Source organism: Peromyscus eremicus, chromosome 8b (genome assembly GCF_949786415.1).
Source record: "Peromyscus eremicus chromosome 8b, PerEre_H2_v1, whole genome shotgun sequence".
NCBI classification, from domain to species: domain Eukaryota; kingdom Metazoa; phylum Chordata; class Mammalia; order Rodentia; family Cricetidae; genus Peromyscus; species Peromyscus eremicus.
This window is the reverse complement of record NC_081424.1, coordinates 9401239-9427203: the sequence shown is the minus strand read 5'-3', so window position 1 is coordinate 9427203 and position 25965 is coordinate 9401239. Positions and strand designations below refer to the sequence as shown.

Sequence of the window (25965 nt, the reverse complement as noted above, 5' to 3'; positions counted from 1 at the left end):
GGAATGAGGAAACAACAGTAAGAAAGTACAAGGAAAGACATCAAAACGTTAATTAGTCCACTGCTTAGTGAGATTGTAAATAGTCTTTGTTGTATTTTTGTGGACTGTGTGATCTCAAATTTGTAGTGATCCTATTGGCTCAGACTCCCAAGTGTGCAGAGACAGAAAGACCGCTGCTGCTGCTTCCTGGCCACTGGCCCGGCTCCACGTGCAGTGAACGGCCTCTGTATGCTGTCATGGACTGGAACATAACAGTTTTCCCTCAGCCTCCGAAATGCTGAGATTCCAGTCACATCCTACCAGTGCTCAGCCTTAAAAAATACAGTCTCTAGGAAAATAGAGGCCTGGAGAAATAGCTCAACGCTTAAGAGCACCAGCTGCTCTTCCAAAGGACCCAGGTTCAATACCCAGCTCCCATGTGGCAGCTAACAACTGTATAGAACTTCAGTTCCAAGGGATTCAATACCCTTTTCTGGTATCCATGGTCATTGCTAGTGAACAGACATACACACAGGCAAAACAAAAATATCAGTAATATAATATTAGATATGGCTAAGAAACAAACTAAAGTATATGAATATGCATCAAGAATAATTATTCTAAGTCGGGTGTGGTGGCAGACATCTTCACCTCATTGCTTGAGAGGCAGAGGAATAGCTTCATCTACATAGCAGATTCCAGGCCAACCAGAGCCTGCCTCAAAAAATCAATAGCACACTAGATAGATAGATAGATAGATAGATAGATAGATAGATAGATAGATAGATAGATAGATAGAGAGGGAGAGAGAGAGAGAGAGAGAGAGAGAGAGAGAGAGAGAGAGAGAGATGTGTAGCTAGAGTTTTCCTGCCTGGCCCACAGTCAGGACAAATCTCTCTCACCTGCCAGTCCCACAGCCGCTCAGACCCAACCAAGTAAACACAGAGACTTATATTGTTTACAAACTGTATGGCCGTGGCAGGCTTCTTGCTAACTGTTCTTATAGCTTAAATTAATCCATTTCTATTAATCTATACCTTGCCATGTGGCTCGTGGCTTACTGGCATCTTCACATGCTGTTTGTCATTGTGGCGGCTGGCAGTGTCTCTGACTTCCACTTCCCAGCTTTATTCTCCTCCTTGTCCCGCCTATACTTCCTGCCTGGCCACTGGCCAATCAGTGATTTATTTATTGACCAATCAGCAACACACTTGACATACAGACCATCCCACAGCATGCATGCATGGATGGATGGATGGATGGATGGATGGATGGATGGATGGATGATCTACTTTGTTTTGGGGGTCGAGGGGTGGCCTACATGAGTTTATGTGTGCCATGTATGTGCAGATGATGCCTGTGGAGGCTAGGAGATCCCCTGAAACCTGGAGTTACAGGTAGTTGTGAGTCATTATGTCGGCACTGGGAATTGAACCCACGTCCTCTGGAAAGGCAGCCAGTGCTCTTAACCACTGAGCTCTCTCCAGTCTCCTCTATTTGTTATATTTTAGTATTCGGATAACCATTATTTTAAAGTTCTTATTTTTATGTAGATGAATATGTTATTTTAATTTCTTTCTAAATTATTTTTTAAAAGTGTCCACTTGAGTCTACCAATATAAAAACGTCAATTGTTGCTAAGTACTTGTTTCAGAAAGTGTAACATTTTAGCTATCTTCACACTTCTCTGTAGATAATGCAATGTCTGAACATTAAAACATTTCTCAGAGGTCTTATGCTCCTTCTGCATACATCTTCTTGGCCAGAATTTAGTGGCCTGGTCACCCTCTCAGGGAAGGAGGCTAAGAATGTGCCTTGAAAGATGCTGAGAGGTAGTCCCACTCTGCCTGACATTTCCATCATGGTTTTGCACTTTAGGGTAGCACTATTTCATGAGCTAGATCCACTGCTTTTAAAGGAGAATATAGTAGGAGAGTGCTGAACATCTCTTTCCTACCCACATGGGGACAAGGAATTACTTGCATGGAACAGATTAAGACTCTCAGATCTCCTCCCTGTTGAGCTGGCTTGCTTGCCTGACCTCACACTTCTCTCCTCCTTGTATGTATGTATACTTGGTTGGGTCTTACTGATTTTATCAGTGGGGTCCACATGTTGAGGCAAAAGTGAGTCTTTAACTGTCCCTGGGAGTCACTGACCCCATGGTCTGTCTTGCCTTTCTACCAGACTGCTGTGGTCTATGAGGAGTCTGGGCATTACTTGGAGAAGGGAACGCTTCCACGTGTGAAAGTTTGGTAGTTTTGGGGTGCATTGGGCACAGGATAACCTGTAGGCATAAACAGTGGCCACATTGGATTAGACCCAAAGACCCAAGGGGAGGAAATATTCTAGATCTATCACTTAATTGTACCTAGTTCTGTATTTTCAGAATTAGCCTCAATACGTTCTTACCTTAGAAAAGAAACTAAGGCTCAATGCTTTCAGGAAATTCTCTTTGTTTTCCTTTCGTTGACAGTTTGAATTTACTTTGTGCTATTCTGCAAGTGGGGTGAACCCAGGGTCCATGACTGTCAAGCACAGCACTAGTGAGTGTTATCCCAGCTACTTTTGCTGGATTACAAAAGAGTAGAGGTGCCTTTATCTGAAAGTACAGTCATGCCCTAACGATGAAAAAAAATAATTGATTAACTACTTCCCTTTGTGGGAATAATATTTAAAGCATTCTTTTTCCTGAACTAGCTTGTGTCAGTCACATATTCTGCCTTTCACTGTGGTTTGAATTCAGTGAAAATGGGAATTTTATTATCATCAAAATCAAATCAGATTCACAGCCTGTGAAATCTGCTCTTGGTGTTTAGCATTCAAAGGCATCACTATATGTGTTCCAGAACCTAAGACCTCCACCATCTGCTCCATTAGGCACCGGATTTCAGTAGCACTGCTTGATTTACAAAGAGAAGACCAGTAAAAAGGAAAAAGAAACCTCAACATGTCCAACAGCAGTTGCCCAAGAAATAAGAATGACCAGGACCCCTCCCTTTGGGAACCCTGTACCTCCACAGCCTCTGCATACACCGCTCCTTCACATTTGCATTGTGTTAAGACCTCCAGCAAAAAATTCCTTTTTAGACTACTATAGGTTTCTTTCTGAGTTTCATGGTTATGCTAAACTTAAGCCTTTATCCTGTGCATCCCTCCTGTTCATTCCACACATGGGTCTTCTTAGTCTTGTTCTTGAAAGGGTCTCTAAAGGTTCTGCAGGTTCCGTTCCAAAAGATGCTTCACCAGCTCATTTTCTATGAAAGAACTAGAGTACCATGGCAATCCATGATTGATCTCCAAATCGAGGCATCTCACAGCCCTCATTGATCATGATAGGTAAGGTCCAAATTGTTGAACAGTGTTCGGAACTGCACACACAGGAAGGGGAAACGGGGTGTGTGAAGTCCAGAGTTCTCTTTGACAAAGCACCTCCCCATAGTCAGAACCAGCCCTTTCAGTAAAACGCTTGGTTCTGTTTTCCTCAGAATAGTACTTAAAGGAATATGAATATTTTATAGCAGAGGACCTATTTTATTAAACAAGACTTACCCCTAACAAGGATTACTATCATGGTATACTTAGATTCTATTTAATGTTTTAATTTCCTTTTATAAGAAAAAATTGTCAATAAAGACAAAATAAATAGATACTACAGTAATGAGGGATCAGGCAGAATGTGATACAGAATTTGTTTATAATATGTCACTGTTTTTCACAGTGACAGCCTGCCTTTTTTTTTTTTTTTGAGGGTATGTATACTTAATTTGATGATAAAGTTGTCATGTTTGCAGCAGTTTTAGTATTTTATGGCTTATCCAGTCTACCGGTTTCCGATTTTCTTCTGCTAGTGGGTTTGTGTACAAGCTACATGGTATGTTTCTCTGCCCCTCCAGGGGCAGACTGTTGTTAGCTGAAGGTTTCTGCAGTCAGATGAAATTCAGAGCTGTTTTATAATTGCCAAGGGTAAAATTAGCAAAGTCAATTAGTCTTCCTTCGGCTCTTCCCAAAGATATTAGGCGTCTTCTAGGTAATTGCCATAGGTAACACTTAGGCTTTTAAATATTCCTGAATATAGAAATTGGTATATTAATCCTGAAGCAGTAGTCTTCTTACTATTATAGATGGAGTCAAAAATACAAGTTAACAAGATTTTGAATTCAAGAATGACTTTAAAAATTAATGATTGGGTTTTCATTCATTTATGGGTTTTCATTCAATTATGGAACTTTTTATTTTAGTACTTCATTATGTAAAAGACCTGGACTGAAAGACCTCAGGCTTCGAAGCCATAAGTTTCCTCACACCATTGATATAGTTGCTCATGTAGAATATGCTATAATGCTCTGATCATGTGCTCATTTCTTGTTTTTGAGTATCAAGTTATCACATAGACATAGTAATTAGAGGGAGGATCATAAAATAGAAACATATTATACTTTATAAAGACTTTAAAAATGTATGTGTAGTGTGTGAAATTATGTGAGTGTGTATGTGCCACATACATGCAAGAGCCCTTGGAGATGAGAAGAGGCCATCAGTTCTCCCTGGAACTGGAGTTACAGTGGTTGTGAGCTACCTTGTGGGTGCGGGAACTGAACCTGGGCCCTCTGCAAGAGCAGTAAGAGCTCTAAACTGCTGAACCATCTCTCAGCTGCTATAACTTACCGTTACAGGTTTTCTTCGGTATTTATATAGACTGGGTGTCTATTTTAAGATTATACCAAAGTGTGTGTGTGTGCGTGCATGCGTGTGAGAGAGAGAGAGAGTCCTTACTTTATAGTGATAAGCCTTACATTTAAAGAAATAAGCTCATGTTGCACCCCCCACCTCCAAAATCATTTTCATTGAGATGAGAGACTGGGAGTCAGTCTGATCTTGTCTGACACCCAAGAGCATTGTTATGATGTCACTGTTGGGGACTGTTCCATTAAGCATTAGTGACTTATAGTTCTAAATAACTGGCAGCACAGATGTACTCCTTACAGAGTGATATAGCTCCTTATGTTAATTTTGTCTTCCTACAGGCATAAATATGCTGTTTACAGGGAGAATTTTGTGTAAATATGTTCAATTTATGCATATAAATCTCTTTTATATATTTGTGTATGTGTATTATATATATTTGTGTGTATTGTATATATTTTTTTGTGTGTATGTATGCATTTATTTAGGTGTGTGTGCATGTGGGTGTGAGAAGGATGGCATATGCATACACATGTAAAGTCCAGATGACAATGTCAGGTTCTTCCTCAATTGCTCTCCACCTGATTGTTTGTTTGTTTGTTTGTTTGTTTGTTTAAATACAGAGCTCACTCTGTATCCTTGGCTGACCGAGAATTTACTATATAAATTAGGTTGGCCTCATACCCACAGAGAACTGCCTGGCTCTGCCTCCCGAATGCTGGGATTAAAAGCATGCACCACCATGTCTGGCCAACACTCAGGTTTTTTGAGGCAGGGTCTCCCACTGAATCTTGACTTTGGGGATTGGGGAGCCTCCTCTCTATACCTCCCCTGTGCTGGGGTTACAGGAATGCTCTGCCGCACTGGAATTTTCCATGGGTGCTGGAGAACAAGCCTTCACCTTTGCATGGCAGACACTTTACTGGCCAGGCCATCTCCTAGCCCATGTATTTTAAATAAACAGGCTGCTATTGGGGTTTTTGTTTGTTTGTCCTGTCTGTTGTCATTAATTTTGCCTTCTAATTTGCATCAAAAGTGAACTCTAAAACCATGCTATATTATATGAACTTCAGGTTTCCCTTCCCCGTCATCTATAATTAATATAGGCACTTCTGAGGTTGGAGATCTAAGTCAATGGTAGAGAGTACTTGCAGGCCCTAGGCTTTGTCCCCAGCATTCAGGACCAGAGGCCTAAAATGGCATTATTATGGTAATGTGCATTTATACCTTTACTAGTGTATTTTACTTATAGAAATTATTTATTTGGGGGTGAGGCTTTTGTGAGACATAGTCTCATGTAGTCCATGCTCTCTTCAGACTTGCTTTGCAGCTGAGATTGACCTTGAATTCTTGATCCTCCCATCTCCACCTACTGAGAATTATAGGCATGTGCCACCACACACTCAGCAATTATTGTGTTAATATCCTAAGCCTCTTCAGTTTGACACCCAAGATTAATGTTCTGCCCTGCATATAACCCACTTGTGTATAGGTATTCATGGCCAGAGGAAATCAGTACAAAAGGAAAGTAGACTGTTAAATATTGTAACAATGAGAGGCCTTCTCTATGTCAGTTAAATAGAACATTCAAAATACCATCATGCAAATACTTCAGAATTCCAAAACAAATTATTGTCTGCTGCTCTTTCCTTATCATTTGCTAACAGAGATACATATTAAATAGACTTCATTTTCTGAGTCTGCTTCCTTGGCTTTTAAAGTAACGTACTATTAGTATATGTAAAGTATATTAAAAAACTAGAAAGAGAACTATGTCTTTTAAAATGTAGTGTCTCATTAGAACCTTTAGTGAAAACAATGTAATAATACAGCATTTCTTTGGCAGAGCAAGCACCTGCCGTCATGTAAAGTGAATGTTTCTTTCAAGGTCTGACAATCTGGAAACCTGGCAACAAAATAGAAGAGGCAAAAAATGTGAGCTCAACACACCCCCAGAAACAAAACAAAACCCCTGCATTCTACAAAGTACAACTTTTGAAAGTGTTGAGCTGAGTCCACACTCTGGTTGGCGGCACTAGCTACAGTAATCTTTTTCTTGTTTTTTTAGACACAGTTGCACACAAGCCCAGGCTAACCTTGAACTCCCTTTGTAATCAAGAGTGACTTAAATTCCAGATTCTTTTGCTTCCACCTACCAATTCCAGCTGGTATTGCAGGCCTACACCACCAAGTTCAGGTACAGTGATCTTTCACATTTAGCTACCTCCGTTTTTATAATTCCCACTCTCTATTTTCTAGAAGTCATTTGTTATGAAATCCGCTTTGCCTCCTCCATTTTCATTGTTATAAATTGTTCGAAGCTATGGGGCAGCAGAAGCTATTTTCAAAGTTGAGTTGTTCCTAACTATGGTGCCTTGTAACCATCTTGCCTAGAAACTTCCTGAGTTGGGAGTTCATGAACAATTAGTGAACAGCTCTGTCTGTCCTCAGCATCTTTAGCTTCCCCATCTAATATCTCTCATACCCTCCATCCCTTCTTCATCCCACAGGCTTGTACATGGTATCCATCTTTGTATCTTGGACCTCAGTTCATTTCACCTCAGCTAGTCTGTGAAATGCATACAACATTCCTTCTCTTATTTATTATTTCACCTAAGATATTCACTTTTTTTCTTTGACTTTTCCTTACTCTTTCGAGAGAAAAATATGAGCTAAGAACCTTTTCTTGGAGTTGCAAATCACCAAAATAAAGAGGGCCGGTGAGATAACTCAGCAGGTAAAGAGTACCAGTGGGATGACCCAGCAGGTCAAGAGGGCCAGTGGGATGACTCAGCAGGTCAAGAGGGCCAGTGAGATGACTCAGCAGGTCAAGAGGGCCAGTGGGATGACTCAGCAGGTCAAGAGGGCCAGTGAGATGACTCAGCAGGTCAAGAGGGCCAGTGAGATGACTCAGCAGGTCAAGAGGGTTAGTGAGATGACTCAGCAGGTCAAGAGGGTCAGTGAGATAACTCAGCAGGTAAAGAGTGCCAGTGGGATGACTCAGCAGGTCAAGAGGGCCAGTGAGATGACTCAGCAGGTCAAGAGGGCCAGTGGGATGACTCAGCAGGTCAAGAGGGTTAGTGAGATGACTCAGCAGGTCAAGAGGGTCAGTGAGATAACTCAGCAGGTCAAGAGGGTCAGTGAGATGACTCAGCAGGTAAAGAGTGCCAGTGGGATGACTCAGCAGGTCAAGAGGGTTAGTGAGATGACTCAGCAGGTCAAGAGGGTCAGTGAGATAACTCAGCAGGTCAAGAGGGTCAGTGAGATGACTCAGCAGGTAAAGAGTGCCAGTGGGATGACTCAGCAGGTCAAGAGGGTTAGTGAGATGACTCAGCAGGTCAAGAGGGCCAGTGGGATGACTCAGCAGATCAAGAGGGCCAGTGAGATGACTCAGCAGGTAAAGAGTGCCAGTGGGATGACTCAGCAGGTCAAGAGGGTCAGTGAGATGACTCAGCAGGTCAAGAGGTTTGACAGGTAAACCTGAGTTTAATCCCCAGGATCCATGAACTAATTCTGTAAAGTTGTCCTCTGGCTTCCACACATGCACCATACACATCCACATCCACATACATATACACATATCTTCTACATCATGCACACACACAGTAATAATAAGTAAAAAATGTTTTGGCTCTACATCCCAATTACTAGAATTAAAAATATTTGCCATCTTGCCTGACACTTGATTTGATTTTTTAAATATTTTTTAAATATTTATTTATTTCATTTTTTGAGAATTTCTTACAATATATTTTTAGCATGTCTATCCCGCATCCAGTTCTCTTCACCTGCTTACCCACCCAACTTTGAGGTGTGTCCCCTGCCCCACATCAAGCCCACTTTGTTTTGCTTGATCGCTTGTGGGCGTGGGGCCTGGCCTGGAATATGGTTGACCTACCATCTTTAAAGGAAGCTGATGCTCCCTCTTCCAACAGTTTTCAAATGCCAATCCCTCAGCTAGTGGTGGGATTCTATGCCCACATTGCCTACCACCTAAGCTGGGATTTTGTCTGGCTTGCCCATGCTGTCAAAATCACGTGCATTCCTGTGTGTGACTTCCCTGGTGTGTCTGGAGAGATTGTTTCCTTGAAATCATCTCTAATGTCTGGCTCTTAGTAATCTTTCCACCTCCTATTCCCCAAAGTTCCCTGAGTCTTGGGGGAAGAGTTACAATATACATCACATTCAGGGCCAAGCGCTCCACAGTTTCATATATTCAGTATGCTGACTAGTTGATTGTCTCTATGTTAATTGCCACCTACTACAAGAAGAAGCTTTTCTGATGAGGGTTGAGAGATGTACTGATCTGTGAGTATAGCAGTAAGTCATTAGTAGTCATTACAATACTATGCCCATTTAACAGTGTAATAGTAGTAGGTTCTCCCCTAGGGCCTATGAACTATCTAGCCACAAGTTCTTGACCCTGTTAACAGTACCAGGAATGGGTTCCATCTCATGGAGTGGGTCTTAGAGCCAATCAGAAAGTCACTGGTTACTCACGTAACGTTTATACCACTATTGCGCCAGTCGGCGTATCTCTTCAAGCCAGTCATTATTATAACTTACAGGTTTCACAGCTTGGGAGAATGATAAGTACTTTTCTCCTCCAGTAGTACATGAGTACCACCCTCTAGCACTATGGAAGCTAAATAAATTGTAAAAGAAAAAAATTAAAGCATAGTAATGCATGACTGTAATCCTCATACTTTGGGAAGTAGAAGCAGGAGATCATGGGATTAAGGTCATTGTGCATTATATAACAAGTTTGAAGCCAGCCTGGTCTGCATGAGACCCTATCTCAAAATTTTAAAATGGAGAGGGGGTGATAGGGAATTATATTTAAAAATGAAATAATCCTGAAATACAATATGTGTATGTACCCTCATTCTTTTACTAAGGCAATATTTAAAGACAATTTAACAAGTACTTGTTTGGTACACACACACACACACACACACACACACACACACACACACACTTTATTTAATTTCAAATATTATAAGAGTTTTGTTTTCTAGTCATCCTTTTTTAATTACAAGATGATGGCATTCCTAACGGTATGAAGTAACCAGGCTTTTGTAGGCCACCTCTTTCTTACTTTGTTTTGTTAGAAAGTGTGGCTCAGGCTCCAGACAACTGACTCGCAGTTGCAGTTGCAAACCGTGGTACATTTGTAATCAGATGCCTGCTCTATTCTACCAACATGAAAAAGAACTCCAAAGAGAGTCAGAGGATCAACTGAGGCTACTTTTCATTAATAGCTCAGTTGTATTGATATAAATTTTGTCTTAGCATTTCCATCATTTTCTTAACACTGTTAGAGTTGGAAACACTCAAGGAAAAAAATCACTACCAGCCAAAGTTGGCTTATAGAGCCTAAGCCCAGGAGCAGATTTTATTTATTTAGCAATAGTGACTGGGGAGAGAGCCCTTCTGGCAGCTAATGACCTGCTGGAGTTGTGTGCCCAAGGCAAAGCTTAAGGCCATTAGTCCAACAGGTCATTAGCTGACAATGCCTGACCCCAAGGTCAGTTCTGATACTGTAACTGTGAAAACATTAAAGTGGGGTTGTTAGAAAGTATGGCTGTGCCAAGGCTGTTTCTTTTTAAGCATTTGGGAAATGCATTCGATTATTTGTTGCTATTCGTAAGTTTTGTCTTTTTTTCATTTCTCTCCTTTTTAAATTGAGACAGGGTCTTGCTCTGTGGCCTAGACTACCCTCAAACTTGCCATCCTCCTGTCTCATCCTCCTAAGTATTGAGATTTTAGATTTATGTCACATCCCACCCAGCTATTTATCTTTAATTGCCTTTGTTCTGGGGTCGTTTCAGACAATAGTCAACAGGAGATTAGGAAACACCAAACATCAAGTAGTATGTACCTGTTTTATAGAGGTGAAGTATGATACAACAAAGCAGAAAAAAAACATGAAGTGTCTAACTTTGGCTTTGGGTTTGTTGTTGCTGCTGCTGTTGTTTAAGGCAGGGTCTCAAGTGCTGGGATTATAGTATAAACCACCACATCCAGTTTATGCAGTACAGTTTATGCAGTACATCTGACCCTATGGATCAGATCCAAGGCTTTGCCCAATGTGGGGGTATATGTTTTTAATCCCAGCACTTAGGTGGCAGAAGCAGACAGATCTTCAGTTTGAGGCCAGCCAGAGCTACGTAACAGAGACCCTGTCTTTAAAAACAAAAACAAAAACAAAACGTGGAGGCACACTTCTTTAATCTCAGCACCCAAAGGCATGTGGATCTCTGAGCTTTTGGCCAGCCTGGTCTACAGAGTTGAGTTCCAGGAAAGTCAGGGCTACACAGAAAATCCCTATCTTGAAAAACAAACAAAAAAGTCAACAGCAGCAGCAGCAGCAGCAGCAGCAGCAGCAAAGGGCTTCCTACTTGCTAGGTAAGCACTGTACAGCTGAGCTACATCCTCAGCTCAAGCTGTTCTCCTTTTCTCTTACCCCACCCACTCTTCTCTTCCTCTCTTGTTCTCTTTCCTTCCTTCAATTAGTTGTTTAACACTCTCAGAATTTGAAGTTCAAGTCAGCCATCTTTTTCTGCAGACTACTTATCCATCCTGGGAGTTGTAGCACCTTCACTATTAACTCGTAAATAGTGGGATAAATATTCCACTACAGTATCAAGGAGACTTCGTAGAGAACTTTAGGAAAGTAAGTAATAAGCAAACACAGTTTTTGTTTTTAGTTTTTTTATCTATAAAGTCAAGGCAACATCATGTCTGTCTTCTGGATTCTCGACAGTTCTGATATTCTCTAATTCTGAGAGTTGTAGGAAAGAGTCAAAACTGGCAATATAGAGCTTGATCCTGGCATGAAGATGGCATAGTATGTGAATACAACAAAACACTCAAGTTAATAAAGTCAGGCATACTTAGAGAACCCAAAATCTTTTAGATATGTCCTAGATGTGAAGAATTTCAAACATATTCCAGGATTCTAACGACAGTGCAGTTCATTGAGTTTGCTCTTCCTGGTAGGTGCGTGCGGAGAAACTTAAGTGACTTCATTGTCTGAACACTTTAAAATACATATGGTAATAGGGAAATATAAATTCCTGAGGTGACGATGCAGCAAAGTGGTAACTTCAAATTTATTTTGAAATAGTTATGATTTCATGTAACTAATTCACATATTAGAGTGGTATTTGCACACAATAAAATATTTTATGTGCATTATACTAAGCAGTGAAGATATAATTTAAAAGCCATTTTGGTCTCTTAAGCCATTGTCCACTCTCATGCTGAGAAAGTATTTTCTGTTGTTTTTAACAAAATCTTAATCATTTGATTTTACCAATAAAGACTCAGGAGCCAGATGTTGGGGTAAAAGCCTGCTAGCTCAGAGAGGCAGAGAAAGCATCCAGCTGACCTTCCTCCTCGGCCAGCATCCCAGAAGCCTCCTCTTCCTCATATGGTATCTCAAACAAGACTCTTCCAATTGAATGTTCCTCCTTTTCACTTCCTGTGCGCCTCTCTATCCCTGCTCCTGGCTCCCTCTTACTCTGTGTGGTTTCTTTCTTAATCATCCTGTGTTCGCTTCCTGTCAACTGCTTGCTTGCTCCACCTCTTGACCTGTGGTTGACTTTATTTAATCCTGTTTACAGTATTCAAGCAGAAAGCTCTTGGATTAAAGATGTGTGCTAGGGCTGAGCCACACCACCACAGAAACAGGTTTTTCCAGTAACTAACACAGTCTCAGGGTTCACAGTGATCGCATGTCCTGCAACAGTGTTCCTCTGCATTGGTCCTTTGGCCACTGCCCGTTTGCGTCCCTTATCATCACTGCCTAGTAAACTCTATGTTGACAATTATGGGTGGGAAGAGGGAAGCAGATTATAAGCGGCATGTGGGCACACACTTGCAGTCCCAGTACTTGAGAACTGAGTTTGGGGACACAGAGCCAGGGTACATGTTTAGACATGACACTGATGTGGATATACAGTTTGGACAAGATGGCGAATGGTGGCATCTTGGGAAGCTGTGAGTCAGGAAAAGATGGCTGACACCTGCTTTCCAGGGAACCTTAAGGCAAGCAGTGACAGCGTCTGTTATGTAACGATGGCGGAATGACACCTTTCTGTGGGTTTTGTATAGATGTGGCCGTGAGGCCAGAGGTGTGAGCCCTTGCTTTTGCCTTCACCAGTCTGCATGTGTGTCTGTGTGTGCTCTTCGTATGCTACCATGTGCCTGCGAGACTGCCTAATGGTCTGTGTGGATAAAGTGTGTCTTTTCTGTTCGTGAATCCTCATCTCTTCAACCTCCTCAACTCCAGTGACCTTCCTGCTTTTGTGGTTTGGGAGCTTAGAAGCCGGTCTGGCCTACATATCTGTTCCAGACCAGCCAATGGATTACATAGCAAAATCCTGTTTCAACAAACGAAATAAAACAAAAACAAACAAACAATAAAAAGCCAATTGTAATAGAGGATATGTATGTGCTTAGCCTGCACAGGATGCTGTGTTCAATCTACCACTCGTCCAAGAAAATGCTGACTGTGTATCTTAATAGTCTGAAGAGTTTCTGACCACAGACTAGCCCAGAGTATGATGTAACCAACCCCAAACTTCTACCATGTCATTTTCTTTGAGAGGGAAGGGAGAATTCCCTAATTTTTGGAGCACAATATGAGAAGAACACACTGTTGGAGTTCCCTTGAAGCCTAGGTTTTTGAAGAGCTGTACAGGTGTTTGAGAAAAATACAAGTATAGTTTTACACAAGCTGTGTGGATTTTAGTGTACAAATCGTGCCTGCATTTCCAGACCTCCTTTTACTGTAGAAACCTAGGACTATTGTGGAATTGCAAATGTCTGCCTTCCAGTGTGGCCCAATTAGAAAAGGAACTAACAACTGAGCTGTGTAAGTGCATACATGAGGTTGCACTTTAAAAATGTTGAAAGCTACGTGTACAAGGCAGCATTCCGCCATCTTTCAGCGCCATCTTTGAGAATCCCTGGGTGAAGCACTGTAAGCAACATGGATATTGTCAGCCCCATTAAAGAAAACAGGCAAATCACTGGCATAGTAGTCACATTCTTTTAAAGTTCAGCCTAACTGTAATAGTGCCCAGAGGATACAAAGCACTGAGTGTGGCATCCTAGCTACAATGGACTCATCTTCAGCAGTTCCCGTGTTGGAGAACTGGAAAGTAGAACGGAGACAGTCCCATCACGGTGTCAGAACTGCCTCGGTTCCTTCAGTAGTCATTCAAGTCTCAGCACCTGTTCTAGCCAGACAACTTTTCCACGAGCATCACATTTTTCCCTTTTTCACGCAAATTTTTTTTTTTTTTTTTTTTGGTTTTTCGAGACAGGGTTTCTCTGTGTAGCTTTGCGCCTTTCCTGGGACTCACTTGGTAGTCCAGGCTGGCCTCGAACTCACAGAGATCCGCCTGGCTCTGCCTCCCGAGTGCTGGGATTAAAGGCGTGCGCCACCACCGCCCGGCTTTCACGCAAATTTTTAAGGTTTTAAAATTACCTGCATTTTTTCAGGAGCCAATTTGGCATTTAAATTGGTGATTACTTGGCTTTGGTCAGTGGTAAATAATCAGTGATCAATGGCAAAAAATTGCCTTTATTCAAAAAGTAGCAATTTTTTTGGATTGCTTTTGTTTTTTGTTTTTTTAAGAGTTTAGCTAACAAACTAGCTGTGTTAACAATTGTTAATTTTTAAATGCAGCTGGAGGTGGTGGCTCATATCTGTAAAAGGTTGATGCAAGACAATTGTCGCAAGTTTGAATCCATCCTGTGCTACAAAGTCATGAGACCCTATCTCAGACAAAATAGAAACTACAGCTGTGAATGGAGATCTGATGTAAATGTAGATACGTCTGAACATGGAGCTGGTTCTTGGTAATCCTAGATAGGTAAAATGAGGCCCAGAGAAATGACCTGGATGGGCTGAGGGCTTACAGCACATCTGTGTGTAACTGTCTTAGTGATCTAGACAAAGGATGTGTCTGTCCATTCATTGTATTACAAAGTATGTCAGATGTGAAAAAGTTGCATATTAGAATTCATTTAGGCGTGATCCCTAACCACTCCCTTATGAGGGAAAGGTTTTTATTGTGAATAAGAGAGAAACTATCCAGAAGCATCTAGAAGAATCCAAAGCAGAGAGAAGGAAATGGCCTGGGCATGGCCATGCCTGTCTGTGGAGGGACTGGAGAGTGGAGGTGGTGAGAAAGCAGGAGATAGAGAATGGAGCACAGGGAGAGAGAAGAGCAAGGGTAGCTGGGTTGTCAGGAGGGTGAGGAGTTGTAGGAGGACCGGGTCAGGAGGCTGGGGTGGACTTGGAATGTCTAACAAGTACTTGTAAGTAGAGCCTGAGGGAGCCTGGAGGCCACAGGAGCTTCGGTATGCTGATAACCACCCCAGGTAGCCATAGGTCCCTTCTGCCAGACATAAGGGAAATGACTCCTTTGGCGGATGGGAACCAGTTTCACAAGTTCCTGAGGAATGCGGCTTTGATAAAACTTCCAGCAGTCCTACAGTCCAGCTTGAGCTCATTTCTGGATGTATGGGCTTCCTGAGACCTAATAGTCTCACAATGGTGTTTGAACCACAAACCTCTGGGTTAAGGATGCCACTTAGTTAAAGGAATTTTTAAGTTTTTATTTACTCGGGGGTCTCGGAGGAGATGTACCACAGTGCATGTGTGGAAGTCAAAGGACAACTTTCTTGCAGGGTCAGTTCTCCCCTTATGTTATTGAACTTGAGGGTCACAGTCTGTGCTACAAGACAGGTCCAGCTACCTATCTTCAATAAGCCAAATTAAAAGAAGACAGCAAAAAAGGGAGATTTTATTTAGTGGCCACATTGGGAAGAGGGAAAAAAACGAGGCAGTCACAGTGAAGGTGTGGTCCTGCCCACCCTTAACCCACCGTTGTCTGGGCTTCCATCTGTCCTGTAAGATAGACAGACCACCATCTATCCTGTAAGGTGGTCTGGCAAGTCGTTGGAACTGTGGAAAATCTCTTTCTGGGAGACAGGTTCCTCTTCTGGCCTTTTTTCTTCTTCCAGCCTGAGATACCTGAGTAGATTCTCATTTCTATGGGGCGGGCCCATTGTTTCAGCGGTCTGATAGTCAGATTGAGAGACTGAATTCTCTCTCTCCCTCTTCTGTCTCTCTCTCTCTCTCTCTCTCTCTCTCTCTCTCTCTCTCTCTCTCTCTCTCTCTCTCTCTCTGTCTGTCTCACTGTGTAGCCCTGGCTGTCCTCGAATTAATTGTGTAGACCAGCTACCCTCATACTCAGAGATCCACCTGCCTCCGCCTCAGTGCTAGAATTAAAGGCATGGTGGTGCACGTTGGCCACACAAGCGTCTCATCTGCCAAGCTGGTTACACTTGCACCCTATGGACCTTCAGGATTGAAATCAGATTGTCACAGTTCCAACGACTTGCCAGAGCCCTCTTGCTAATCCTTATTGAAGGAATTGTAACTTAATGAGACTAGTTTTTTGAGTACAGTGCCAGCCATATAGTAAGCTATCAACAAGCATTTATGCAGCGAGTACACCAGCTGATACAGAATGGAATCTCAGAACTGTGTACTCTATCTTCTTGAGCTTATAGGTCTATTTCAAGTTGTATATATTGTGATTTTATACTGTCATGTAGTTAGCTGAAGTTTTCCAAAACCCTTGTCACCAGTAGTTTATGAAGCATTGTATCAGCTGCTCTAAATTAAAGGTGAAGATTATCAATTTGCAGAGTTTTTGCTGCACCTGTCCTGATGGCCGTGCCATCTTTCCCTGCTGTCCCTTCTTAGCCAGAACTTAGCTCAGCAGAACAGATTGTCGCCCTCCCACAGAAACACAAGGCCTGCCTTCCACGCCTGGCAGCGTTGAAAAGCCTCCCTTCACACAGCCTTCCTCCGGAACTTGTGGTTAGTGCTGTGTCTGGTGTATAGAGCTTTCCTCGGTGACTTCAGGAAACCTGGTTCTGGTCTGGGCATGGCGTGGAGAGCCTTCTTTCAGAGACTGCAGCATGGCTAGATCAAAGCCATTCATTTATATTAATCAGCATGCAGAATAGGGCTCAGCTGGGCTGTTCGTGCCCAGCTGGTAGCTGAGTAGACTGCACCCCTAATTTGGCCATAGTTACTGCTGCCTGTGTTCTTCAGAGGTCACCATCTCGGGGAGGCTGCCAGCCTGGGAGCTCTAGCTGAGCACTGGGAACTGAATCCACCTGAAACAAGACAAGGTGTTTGAACCCAGTTTGTAAATGATAAAGACCCTTACAGACACTAATGGTATATCGTCAGTCTCTATGAAAGAATGCTATACTTACCCAGGCCCTCACAGCCTCAGCTGGAGTGCACGTCTTCCCACCTTTTGCTTAGTCTCTCACTCGCCCTGTGCTTCATTTGTGCTAAGAGAACTAAGAAAGATCCCCACTGCTCGGATACCCTAGGCTTCCTCTAATTCTATCGCTGTTCCTTTCCTTTCCCTTTTTAAAGATGTGTTTATTTTTATTTTCTGTGTACCACATGTGTGCCTGGCACCCTCAGAAGCCAGAAGAGGTTGTTGGATCCCCTGGAGCAGGAGTTACAGATGGTTGTAAATTGCCATGTGGGTGCTGGGAGCCCAATCTAGATCCTCTGCACAACCACAAGTCCTTTTAACCACTGAGCTATCTCTCTAGTCCCCCCCCCAATCTGTAATTCTATATTTTCCTGATAATATGAATGGCCTGTATTTGTGCTAAAACCATATTTTGTTTTTCTTAAAATATTTAAAAGCTAGCCGGGCGGTGGTGGCGCATGCCTTTAATCCCAGCACTCGGGAGGCAGAGCCAGGCAGATCTCTGTGAGTTCGAGGCCAGCCTGGACTACCAAGTGAGTTCCAGGAAAGGCGCAAAGCTACACAGAAAAACCCTGTCTCGGAAAAAAAAAAAAAAAAAGATGGAAGGAGACAACCAACTCCACAAAGTTTTCTTCTAGCCTCCACACACAAGCTGTAGCATATGTGTCCACATGCACACATCACAGACACAGTAATAAATGTTTAAATCTTATTTTATTGTGTTTATTGGTGTTTTCTCTACATGTATGCCTGCGTACCACATGCATGCCTGGTACTGCAAAGGATAGAAGGGGGTGTTAAGTCCCCTGGAACTGGAGTTGTGAGCTGCCCATGAGTGCTAAGAATCAATCTCGGGTCCTCTGGAAGGGCAGCTTTTAACCACTGGTCCATCTCTCCAGCCCCACACCGAAACCCTTTCAAATGGAATTAAATACAACTATATTACCTTATCACATCAGCTCAATCCCTTGAGCCCTACAGCCGCCACACACGTTTATAGTTCTCTTTTCCCCCTAAAGATTTAGTTATAGTTTGCTTTAGCTTTTAATCCAAACTGGTCTGGTACACTGACTAAACATCCCTAGCATTCTTGAATTCAGTCCATCTGTCAGTTGCTGGCTGACAGGACTCCTGAATCACGTTTATTGAGAAAGGCATGGCTTGTCTACACAGAATACTTAGCAGCACTTACTGATCTTATTTTGGCTAGTCTAGAGACTATTGACTGACAATATCCTGTAAATCAGATTGTGGATGTAACTCAGCTTGGAGCCCTTTGGAGAATAAAAACAGAATATGCTGGCCCTCTCCCAAGGGGGAAAAACTTACTGTTTTACCCGGTTCCAAAAGTAGCATAATGAAAAGGGGTGGGATTATAATATGTGATCTGTTTAAGCAGTTGGTAAATTTAGCCATTTTAAATATGAGTGATTTAGAAAGATTGGAAATTTTTAATTAAAAATTTTCTAGTCTCTCACTTTTACATTATCATTTTCCCTTTTTCTTTTTTCCTTTCAGACTTTTTCTTTGCGTATAAAACGCAAACAGACTGGCCTCATTATGCTTTAAAAATACCTATCAGATTATTCTGTTTTATCGCCAGCCTTTTTTGATTACGAATATTTTACAGATATCTTTACATAGTGATGCAAGAACCTTTTTCCTAGAGGAGAGGCTTTGCTTTTCTCTCAGCTCTGTCTACTTTCTCAATTTCCATTCTTTGTGAAGACAGTTTATTAGAGTCTTCAGGACTCAGAACTCAGCATTTTGTCTTTTGCTTTGGTTTGGTTTGGGTTTTCCTTGCGATGCCCAGGGCCTTGTGTCTACTAAGCGAGCGCTCCACCACGGAGCTCCAGGCCCAGTCCCGGCCCAGTCCCGGCCGTGCTGTCCTTCGTTGACTCAACTACAGCTTCTGTCCGCTGCCCACTATCGAGGTAGGCCGTGAGTCATAACACTTTCCAGTGGAAACGGTTGTATGGTCATTCTTCGTGCCTTTGAACCAAGAGAGATGCACCCAGAAAATTCCACAGAGAAGGGAATCAGAACTTCAGATGAATCTGGTGGTGTAGCCTACAATCCCAGCTACTCAGGAAGCTGAAGCAGGAGGATCACAGTTTCAAGGCCTGCCTGGACTAGAGTGAGTTCAAGAGCAGCCTGGGCAACTTAATGAACCCCTTCCTCGAGATAAAGTGAAAGGAAGGCTCAAATGTAGCTCAGTGGTAGAGTGTCCTACATAAATGAAGCCCTGGGTCAGTCCCCAGTAGCAGCAAAAAGAAGAAAATCATCACAGAGGGTAAAGTCCGTGACAGGCTGGTAGATAAAAGTATAGCATAGGAACAAACCCTCAACAAGGACGGTCCCACTCAGCACGCTGATATGGGAGGAGGCGATTGCATGGAGCCACACCGCTAGAAAAAGAGCTACAGGCACTAAGGATTCTAAGAACGGAAGAACTAGTCCTTTCCAGGTAGAGCTCACCCCTAATTGGTTATGCTGTAGGAAGTGGTCAGCCTTGAAATTATATACATACAACATTATAGAAACTTAGCAGGTTACATTTATATATTCAGAGGAGAGAGAGCAAGAACATTTGAAGAAAAAGAGGTCATGAATTTTTGAGAGAGCACAGAGGTGCATGGGAGGGCTGAAGAGAAGAAAGGGAAGGAGGGAGGGGTGATGTAACTATATTACAGTTTCAAAATAAAAAATTACAAAAGTAAAATAAAATTTAAACCCTCAAAAATATACAGTGTAGAGGAGAGGAAGTTTTTAAAAATATGTGTGTAGTAATCATATTAGGAGGTATTCCATCCAAGTTCATACATAAAAGTTTTTCCATGTTTATTTGCTGTTATGGTTTAAGTCGGCAATGTCCCCAAGCATCATGGAGACACTTGGCCTTTGGCTGGTGGCATTAATTTGGGACATTTTGGAAACCTGAAGAAGTGGGGGCTAGCTAAAGGAAGTAGGGATTTGATTAGATCTTACGGGTCTGCTCTCACTGGCTGCTTCCTGACTCCTGTGGCATAAACACTCTTCTGCCGTGTGTTCCACAGCCATGGTTCCTTCTTATGAACTAGACCATCTCAAGCCATGAGCCCACAGCTGTCCCCTTCCTGAGGCTGTTTCTATCAAGAATTTTGCTTCACAGCAGTGCAAAAGCCCACTAGTGTCTTGCCTAATTATAAACACTGAGATTGGCTTTTTTTTTTTTTTCTTCCTTTGGTTTTTCGAGACACGATTTCTCTGTGTATCCCTGACTGTCCTGGAACTCCACTCTGTAGACCAGGCTGGCCTCGAACTCAGAGATCTGCCTTTCAACTGCTAGGATTAAAGGCATGTGCCACCACACCTGGCTGAGATTCGTATTTCTGGTAGAATTTTCGAGCTACCGAGAACCCTCACAAACCCTCTTCTGAACCCGTCCTTCATCTTACATTTTAAGGAAGCCAGAAGTAGAATTGATCCACCTCCAGTCTCACGACAGACATCCGTGGCCATCCCTGGACCAGAACGAAGATGCTCTCACTCTTGCTGTCTGCTCTCTTCTGTTGCCCTGCCTTCCCCTTGGGCTGCCAGGGGCTCCAGTTGAGACACTTTGCTTTTCCCTGGACCTGAAGAACAAGCTCCCCGAATGTTTCTCAAGGTTGTTCTTGTCTGGAACACCAGGGAGCCTGGAGAGGAAGTCTTAGAAGGTTTGGAGTTGAAGTCCTAGATTCTCCTCCGGGTGCCATTATCTTCACCAGCTCTTGAGACAGTGTTTGATCGTGCACACACAACATACGCCCTCTAACATTGCTAAGTCACACCCCGAGTGCGCATGTGGCGGTCAGAGGACAGCTGTGGGGGTCACTGACTTCCTTCCCACCACGTGGGTCTTGGGCATTGGACTTCCTGGCAGCCTGGCAGCTCTACACACCGAGCCACTCCTGACAGCCCGCCACAAGCACCTTTGATGGGAAGTTATTTCCCAAGAACCTTAAGTTGGGGCGGAAGAGATGACCCAGTGGTTAAGACCGTTCGTTGTTCTTGCAGGGGATCTGGATTTGGTTCCCGCACCCACATCAGGCAGCTGTGAGCTGCTTGTAACTCCAGTCCCAGGAGACCCTCTTCTGGCTCCATGGACACATGTGAGCATGTGGTGCGCATACAGATGAGCAAGCACACACATGCTCATAAATAAAATGGGTTTTTTTTTTTTTTTTTTTTTTTTTTTTTTTAAGAGTCTGAACCAGGCCTGCCTATAATTCCAGCACTCCAAAGGCAGAGACAGGAAGATCTCTTTAAGTTCAAGGCCAGCGTAGCCCACATAGTGAGTTCCAGCCAGCACTGGAACAAACAAATGTTAAATGAATTTACTGCATTATGAATGAGTTCTTTATATAAATATTTGCAGTTTTAAAGCAGGTTGAAAATTGAATGCATTTTTCTTTGTTGTGATTATTTAAATTAACATTCCAGGCTATGAAAAGACATTTTACATGTACAGTGGACATGTTAGCCTAGGATACAGTCAACTCCTTTAGGCTGTTCCTGTTTTTCATGCTATCCCTTTTCTCTTTTCTGGTTGCCATAGCTAGAGGTATATGTTCGGATACAGCCAGTTATAAGTATAGTTCATTAATAAACTATGAACATAACAATTGTGTTAAGAGAAAAGAGTCAGAACAAAATGTTTTTGTTGCTTTTGCCTCGTCTGGAATTTCAGGGGGGAATTTCTGGGTCATCCAGAGCCAGATCTGCAGTTAAAAGTTCATGCCATCATTTCCACAAGTCCACACTGGACGTTCTCTGGATAAATCCCTCTTCATGTTACCAGTGCTGCTCTCAGGGCTCCGACTGTTTCAGAACCATGGCATCTCTTAGCAAGTGATTGATCTGTATTATGTGTCCAGCCATCAAGGAGATCTTGGGATATTGCTTGTATAAACTGTAATCCAATCTGATACTGTGTGTTTAGTTACAGTCTTTGCTAGACCTATTGGCGATATTCAATCCTTCTGGATTTGGGAATAGGGCTTATCTGATACTTTCAGGGGAAAAACATCCATTCGTTTTTCTCTGTTCCCCACTTAAATAACTCAGCACATCTGGTAGTATTGTAGGATCATTGTGCTTCCAGTTCCTCTGTAGCTTACATAGCTATAATATTCCTTAAGTATTTAGTTTCCTAAAGGACAATGTGATTTGAAGAAGAGGGGGAGACTGTGGGTCTTACAAATTAGCTCGAGTGCAGAGATAGAAAAAAAAATGCCTTTAATCAGCAAAACTTCCATATCAGTAGCAGTATGCAGTATGAATGTAAATAGAGCTAAATGTTCATGTGTTAAAATTTTAAAGTAAGTCTTCAAATCGATGTCACTTGCCTCTAAGAAAATACTTATTAAATACAAGGTACCCGAAATTAAAGTATCTTCATGTTTGAGTATGTATCCCTTGGCTTACTTCAATTACAGCTATGATAAAAGCTGAAACCAAATCCTTTAATTCAATCAGAACTGAGCTGAATTTTAGGAAGCCAAGAATAGAAACCAGATACAGGCTGCGTAACATAGGAAGTTAAATAGACCAGTGTGAAGACGGTGAGGAGAGGGTGGGGCAGCCTTGAAGAACTGTTTGAAATGGTTGCGTTGAACATCACCAGTTATCCAGCTATGTGAGCATCTTGAACGAAGATGCTTCATGTGAACACTTACAAAGAGACCACTTCCTGTTTTCTGCTTGATTCACAAACAGGTTCAACACCTTGATTTGTTTGGGTTTGTTTCTTCATTTATTTTCTTGTAGTTAGCCTTAAATAATAACAGTTCTGCTAAATTTGCTCTCAGTATTTATAGTTCTGTCAAAATTTGCAGTGTTTATGGTATATTTGACCCAGGGGTCCTAGAACAAATATGTCCATAGTGCATCTTTCATTGTTGTTGGTGTACCAGGGCCCCAGACTCAGTAAGCTCCAAGACCTTAGCACACCTGACTCCATGATGGAAGTACCATTGTTCAGGTTGTAAAACTCAACACGTAGACAGCACCACCTGCCAAAACTAAAACAAGGGCCTTATCCACGGAAGTCCATAGTTATGGAAAAGTCTCTAAATCCACTAACCTTGCTTTTTGGCTTCTGTAGCTGTGCTTCTGGCTGCCTGTTCTTGTTAACTGAGTAATGTCAACCTAGGACATGATTTTTGTGCTTAAAAGCGCACCCTGAGAAAGGCTTGGGGCCTTCAGGAATCCCAGACACTCAGTGTAGTCACCGGCCGGCTAATGAAAACTCTCTATTGTCTTAACCCGTGTCCAGGCGTCTTCTCTGGTGAATACTCTAACAGTTGGGTTCTTCTGAGAACAGGGTCTTTCTCGTAGCGCTGGCCATTTTGTAATTTGTTATGTAGTCCAGGATGGCCTTGAACTCACAGAGATCTGCCTGCTTTGCCTGGGGAGTGCCGTGATTAGAAAAGTGCACTGCCATGTCCCGCTCCGTGTGTTTTAAGTGCAGTAGAACAGACATGTGAAAGGAGAGCCGTTTTCTTACTGCTGTGTGTTCTCTCGGAATTAAGTGTGAGAATTAGCATTGCAGTGGTTCCCAGAATGGGCTACTGAAAAAGTATCCACTAGACAGAAATAAACATGCAGAAAAGAAATTGAGCTAATAGTCCATTCATTATGTGAAATTTAAAATTAGGTTCAAAATGGTTACTACTGGATTTTCATGTATATTGGTGAAATGCTATGCTTATAAGATTTTCTTTTTGCTTGAATTATGACGAGAAAAAAGTTGGATCACAGCTTTAATGTCCAGGTGGGCAATCCATTTGCCAGAATCTTTGCACATAACTCCAATTTTTTTGTCAAACACAAATCCTGCATCGTGACCAAGCCTCCTGAAGTTAAAAAAAAAAAAAAAAAAAAAAAAAAAAAAAAGCTACACGTTTGAATTGTTCTTTCAATTTTTTTTCCTTCTTGTCTTTTAGGTTGTGGAACTTTTAACAAGTGCTCTTAAGGACTTGGTGCACGGAGTATACCAGGAAAATTCTGCTTTGGCCAAGGTACAGAATTGCAGACTTGTTGTAAAGTGTTAGGTTAAAAGAGCTGCTGCAAAGCCAGGGCCAGACAACAAACATTTCATTCTTGTTTCATGTTTAAACTCTATGTGGTTTTTTGGTTTTTTTGGTTTTTTTTGTTTTATTTTTGGTTAGTGTTTTGGCTACAAATTCATGGCCATATGCTCAGTACATGGCAGCTTTAGCCAATTAATGCAACCTCTTCTCCTCTGGTTGGAACCTCAATCTGTTCAGTCTGCAGCAGCCGGGCGACACCAGGGCACTGCTGGCTGGCAGGTAGCAGTCGGAAGGGCAGCTGGCAGGAAGGAGCGTTTGTGGGGAGGGGCAGGGCCCAGCCGCCCCAGAGAAAGAGGGCCTGTGTCGGTGCGCTCCGGCTTGGCTGGCAGGAAGGGCAGGCACGGGAGCAAAGCGGCTTTTTATCCAAGGTCCAGAATTTACCGCGTTATTAGAGTCTCTGTGATAGAAACTAGGACCGTTGCACACTTGGATTGTTTTGATTAATTTTATAGGTTCAGAATTAGGGCTTTTTGACTCACTTAACAGGTCATCTCAAGAAAGGTTAGGTTTTATTTCCTTAAAATGCAGTTACTTCATTTCAGTGGGAAATTAGATATGAAGTGCATGCTTCACTGCCCAGCACCGTCATTTACCGTGATACCTGCTGTTAGAAGGGAGTCCTCTCAATGGTTCATTATTCTAACGTCCTTAACGCCTGTATTAGCAGATTTCACTCACTGCAAACTAGAAAAAATATGTATGTGTGCACATCCTAAGCATTAACACGTCTACTTGAAAAAAATAAAGTCAGATTTTACTGGAAGTGAAACAGGGCATGAGCAACTTAGATTTAAAAGACTTTTTTCCAATCTGAAGTAACTATAACTCTGGAAAGTTACAACAGTGGTGAGGGAAATGTGAAGAATTTTGTACCGTGGGCATTGCTAGCATTTGATTCAGGGAAGCACTATCCCCAAGAGGCATAGCTGACCTCACCTAAGCAGCATGTGGGGGTGTGGGGACCTCACAAGATGTAGAGCACAGCGAGCCCTGTTTGCAAGGTTTTTCAAAGACAAGAGTGGCTCTCTCTGTGACTGAAGGGTGACAAATGACCTGGCCTACTCAACAGAAGTGTGACGATGATGGCAGCTAAGCAAGTGACCTTTTAAATGATTTGCCTGCTTCTTCATTTGATCTTCACAAAAGTGTGTGTGTGTGTGTGTGTGTGTGTGTGTGTGTGTGTGTGTGTGTGTGTGAGAGAGAGAGAGAGAGAGAGAGAGAGAGAGAGAGAGAGAGAGAGCTATGAAGATGGAGATTTAGAAAAGGTTGAATGATTTTTCAAGGTTACACAACTTATTACCAAGGATTGGAACTCCAGCGCTCTGCTCTTAGCCTTGTCCTCTACCCCCGCTCTGCCTTATCCAACCCTGATTTGACAGCTTCCATAGGCCGTACCTAAGGTCTCACCAAATCATTACTACAGTGACCTGTTGATGCGGGTAGACGTTGTTCTCGCCTGGGATGTTTCGGAGGCATTCAACTTAATCCCATATAAGGTATTCATTAGTTACTAATATCTGTCCATTTTGTTTTTTAGGGTGTTTATTTGTTGAGACAAAATGTCTTGATAAGTTTGGCTGGACTCAAAACAGTCTGCCATGAGTTCAAAGCTAATCTTAACTACATAATGACATCTAGGCCTGAGATAAAAAGTGGGACTGCCTCAGAGAAACAAAACAAGTGTACACACTGTGTAATCCTCCTGCCTCTGCCTTCCTTAGCCTTCCCTTGCCCACCCTGAGGTCATAGGTGTGCCACACACACTTGAGATCTTGAAGTGCGCGTTGCTGTTGGTCTGGTGGATTTACACACTCCTGCTGCCTGTGCGCTGTGGTTGCCCGCTTCACTAGTGATTGTGTGAA

General features: G+C 42.5%; 1 protein-coding gene across 1 annotated transcript in view; it reads left to right on the top strand.

The window, feature by feature from the left end:
- Window positions 1-25965, top strand: part of Pdss2 (decaprenyl diphosphate synthase subunit 2) — a 237460-nt gene that overhangs the window by 124382 nt on the left and 87113 nt on the right. The window contains exon 4 of the mRNA XM_059272457.1: window positions 23957-24031. Within this exon, the coding sequence (XP_059128440.1) occupies window positions 23957-24031 (75 nt within the window). The remainder of the gene's footprint in view (window positions 1-23956; window positions 24032-25965) is intronic.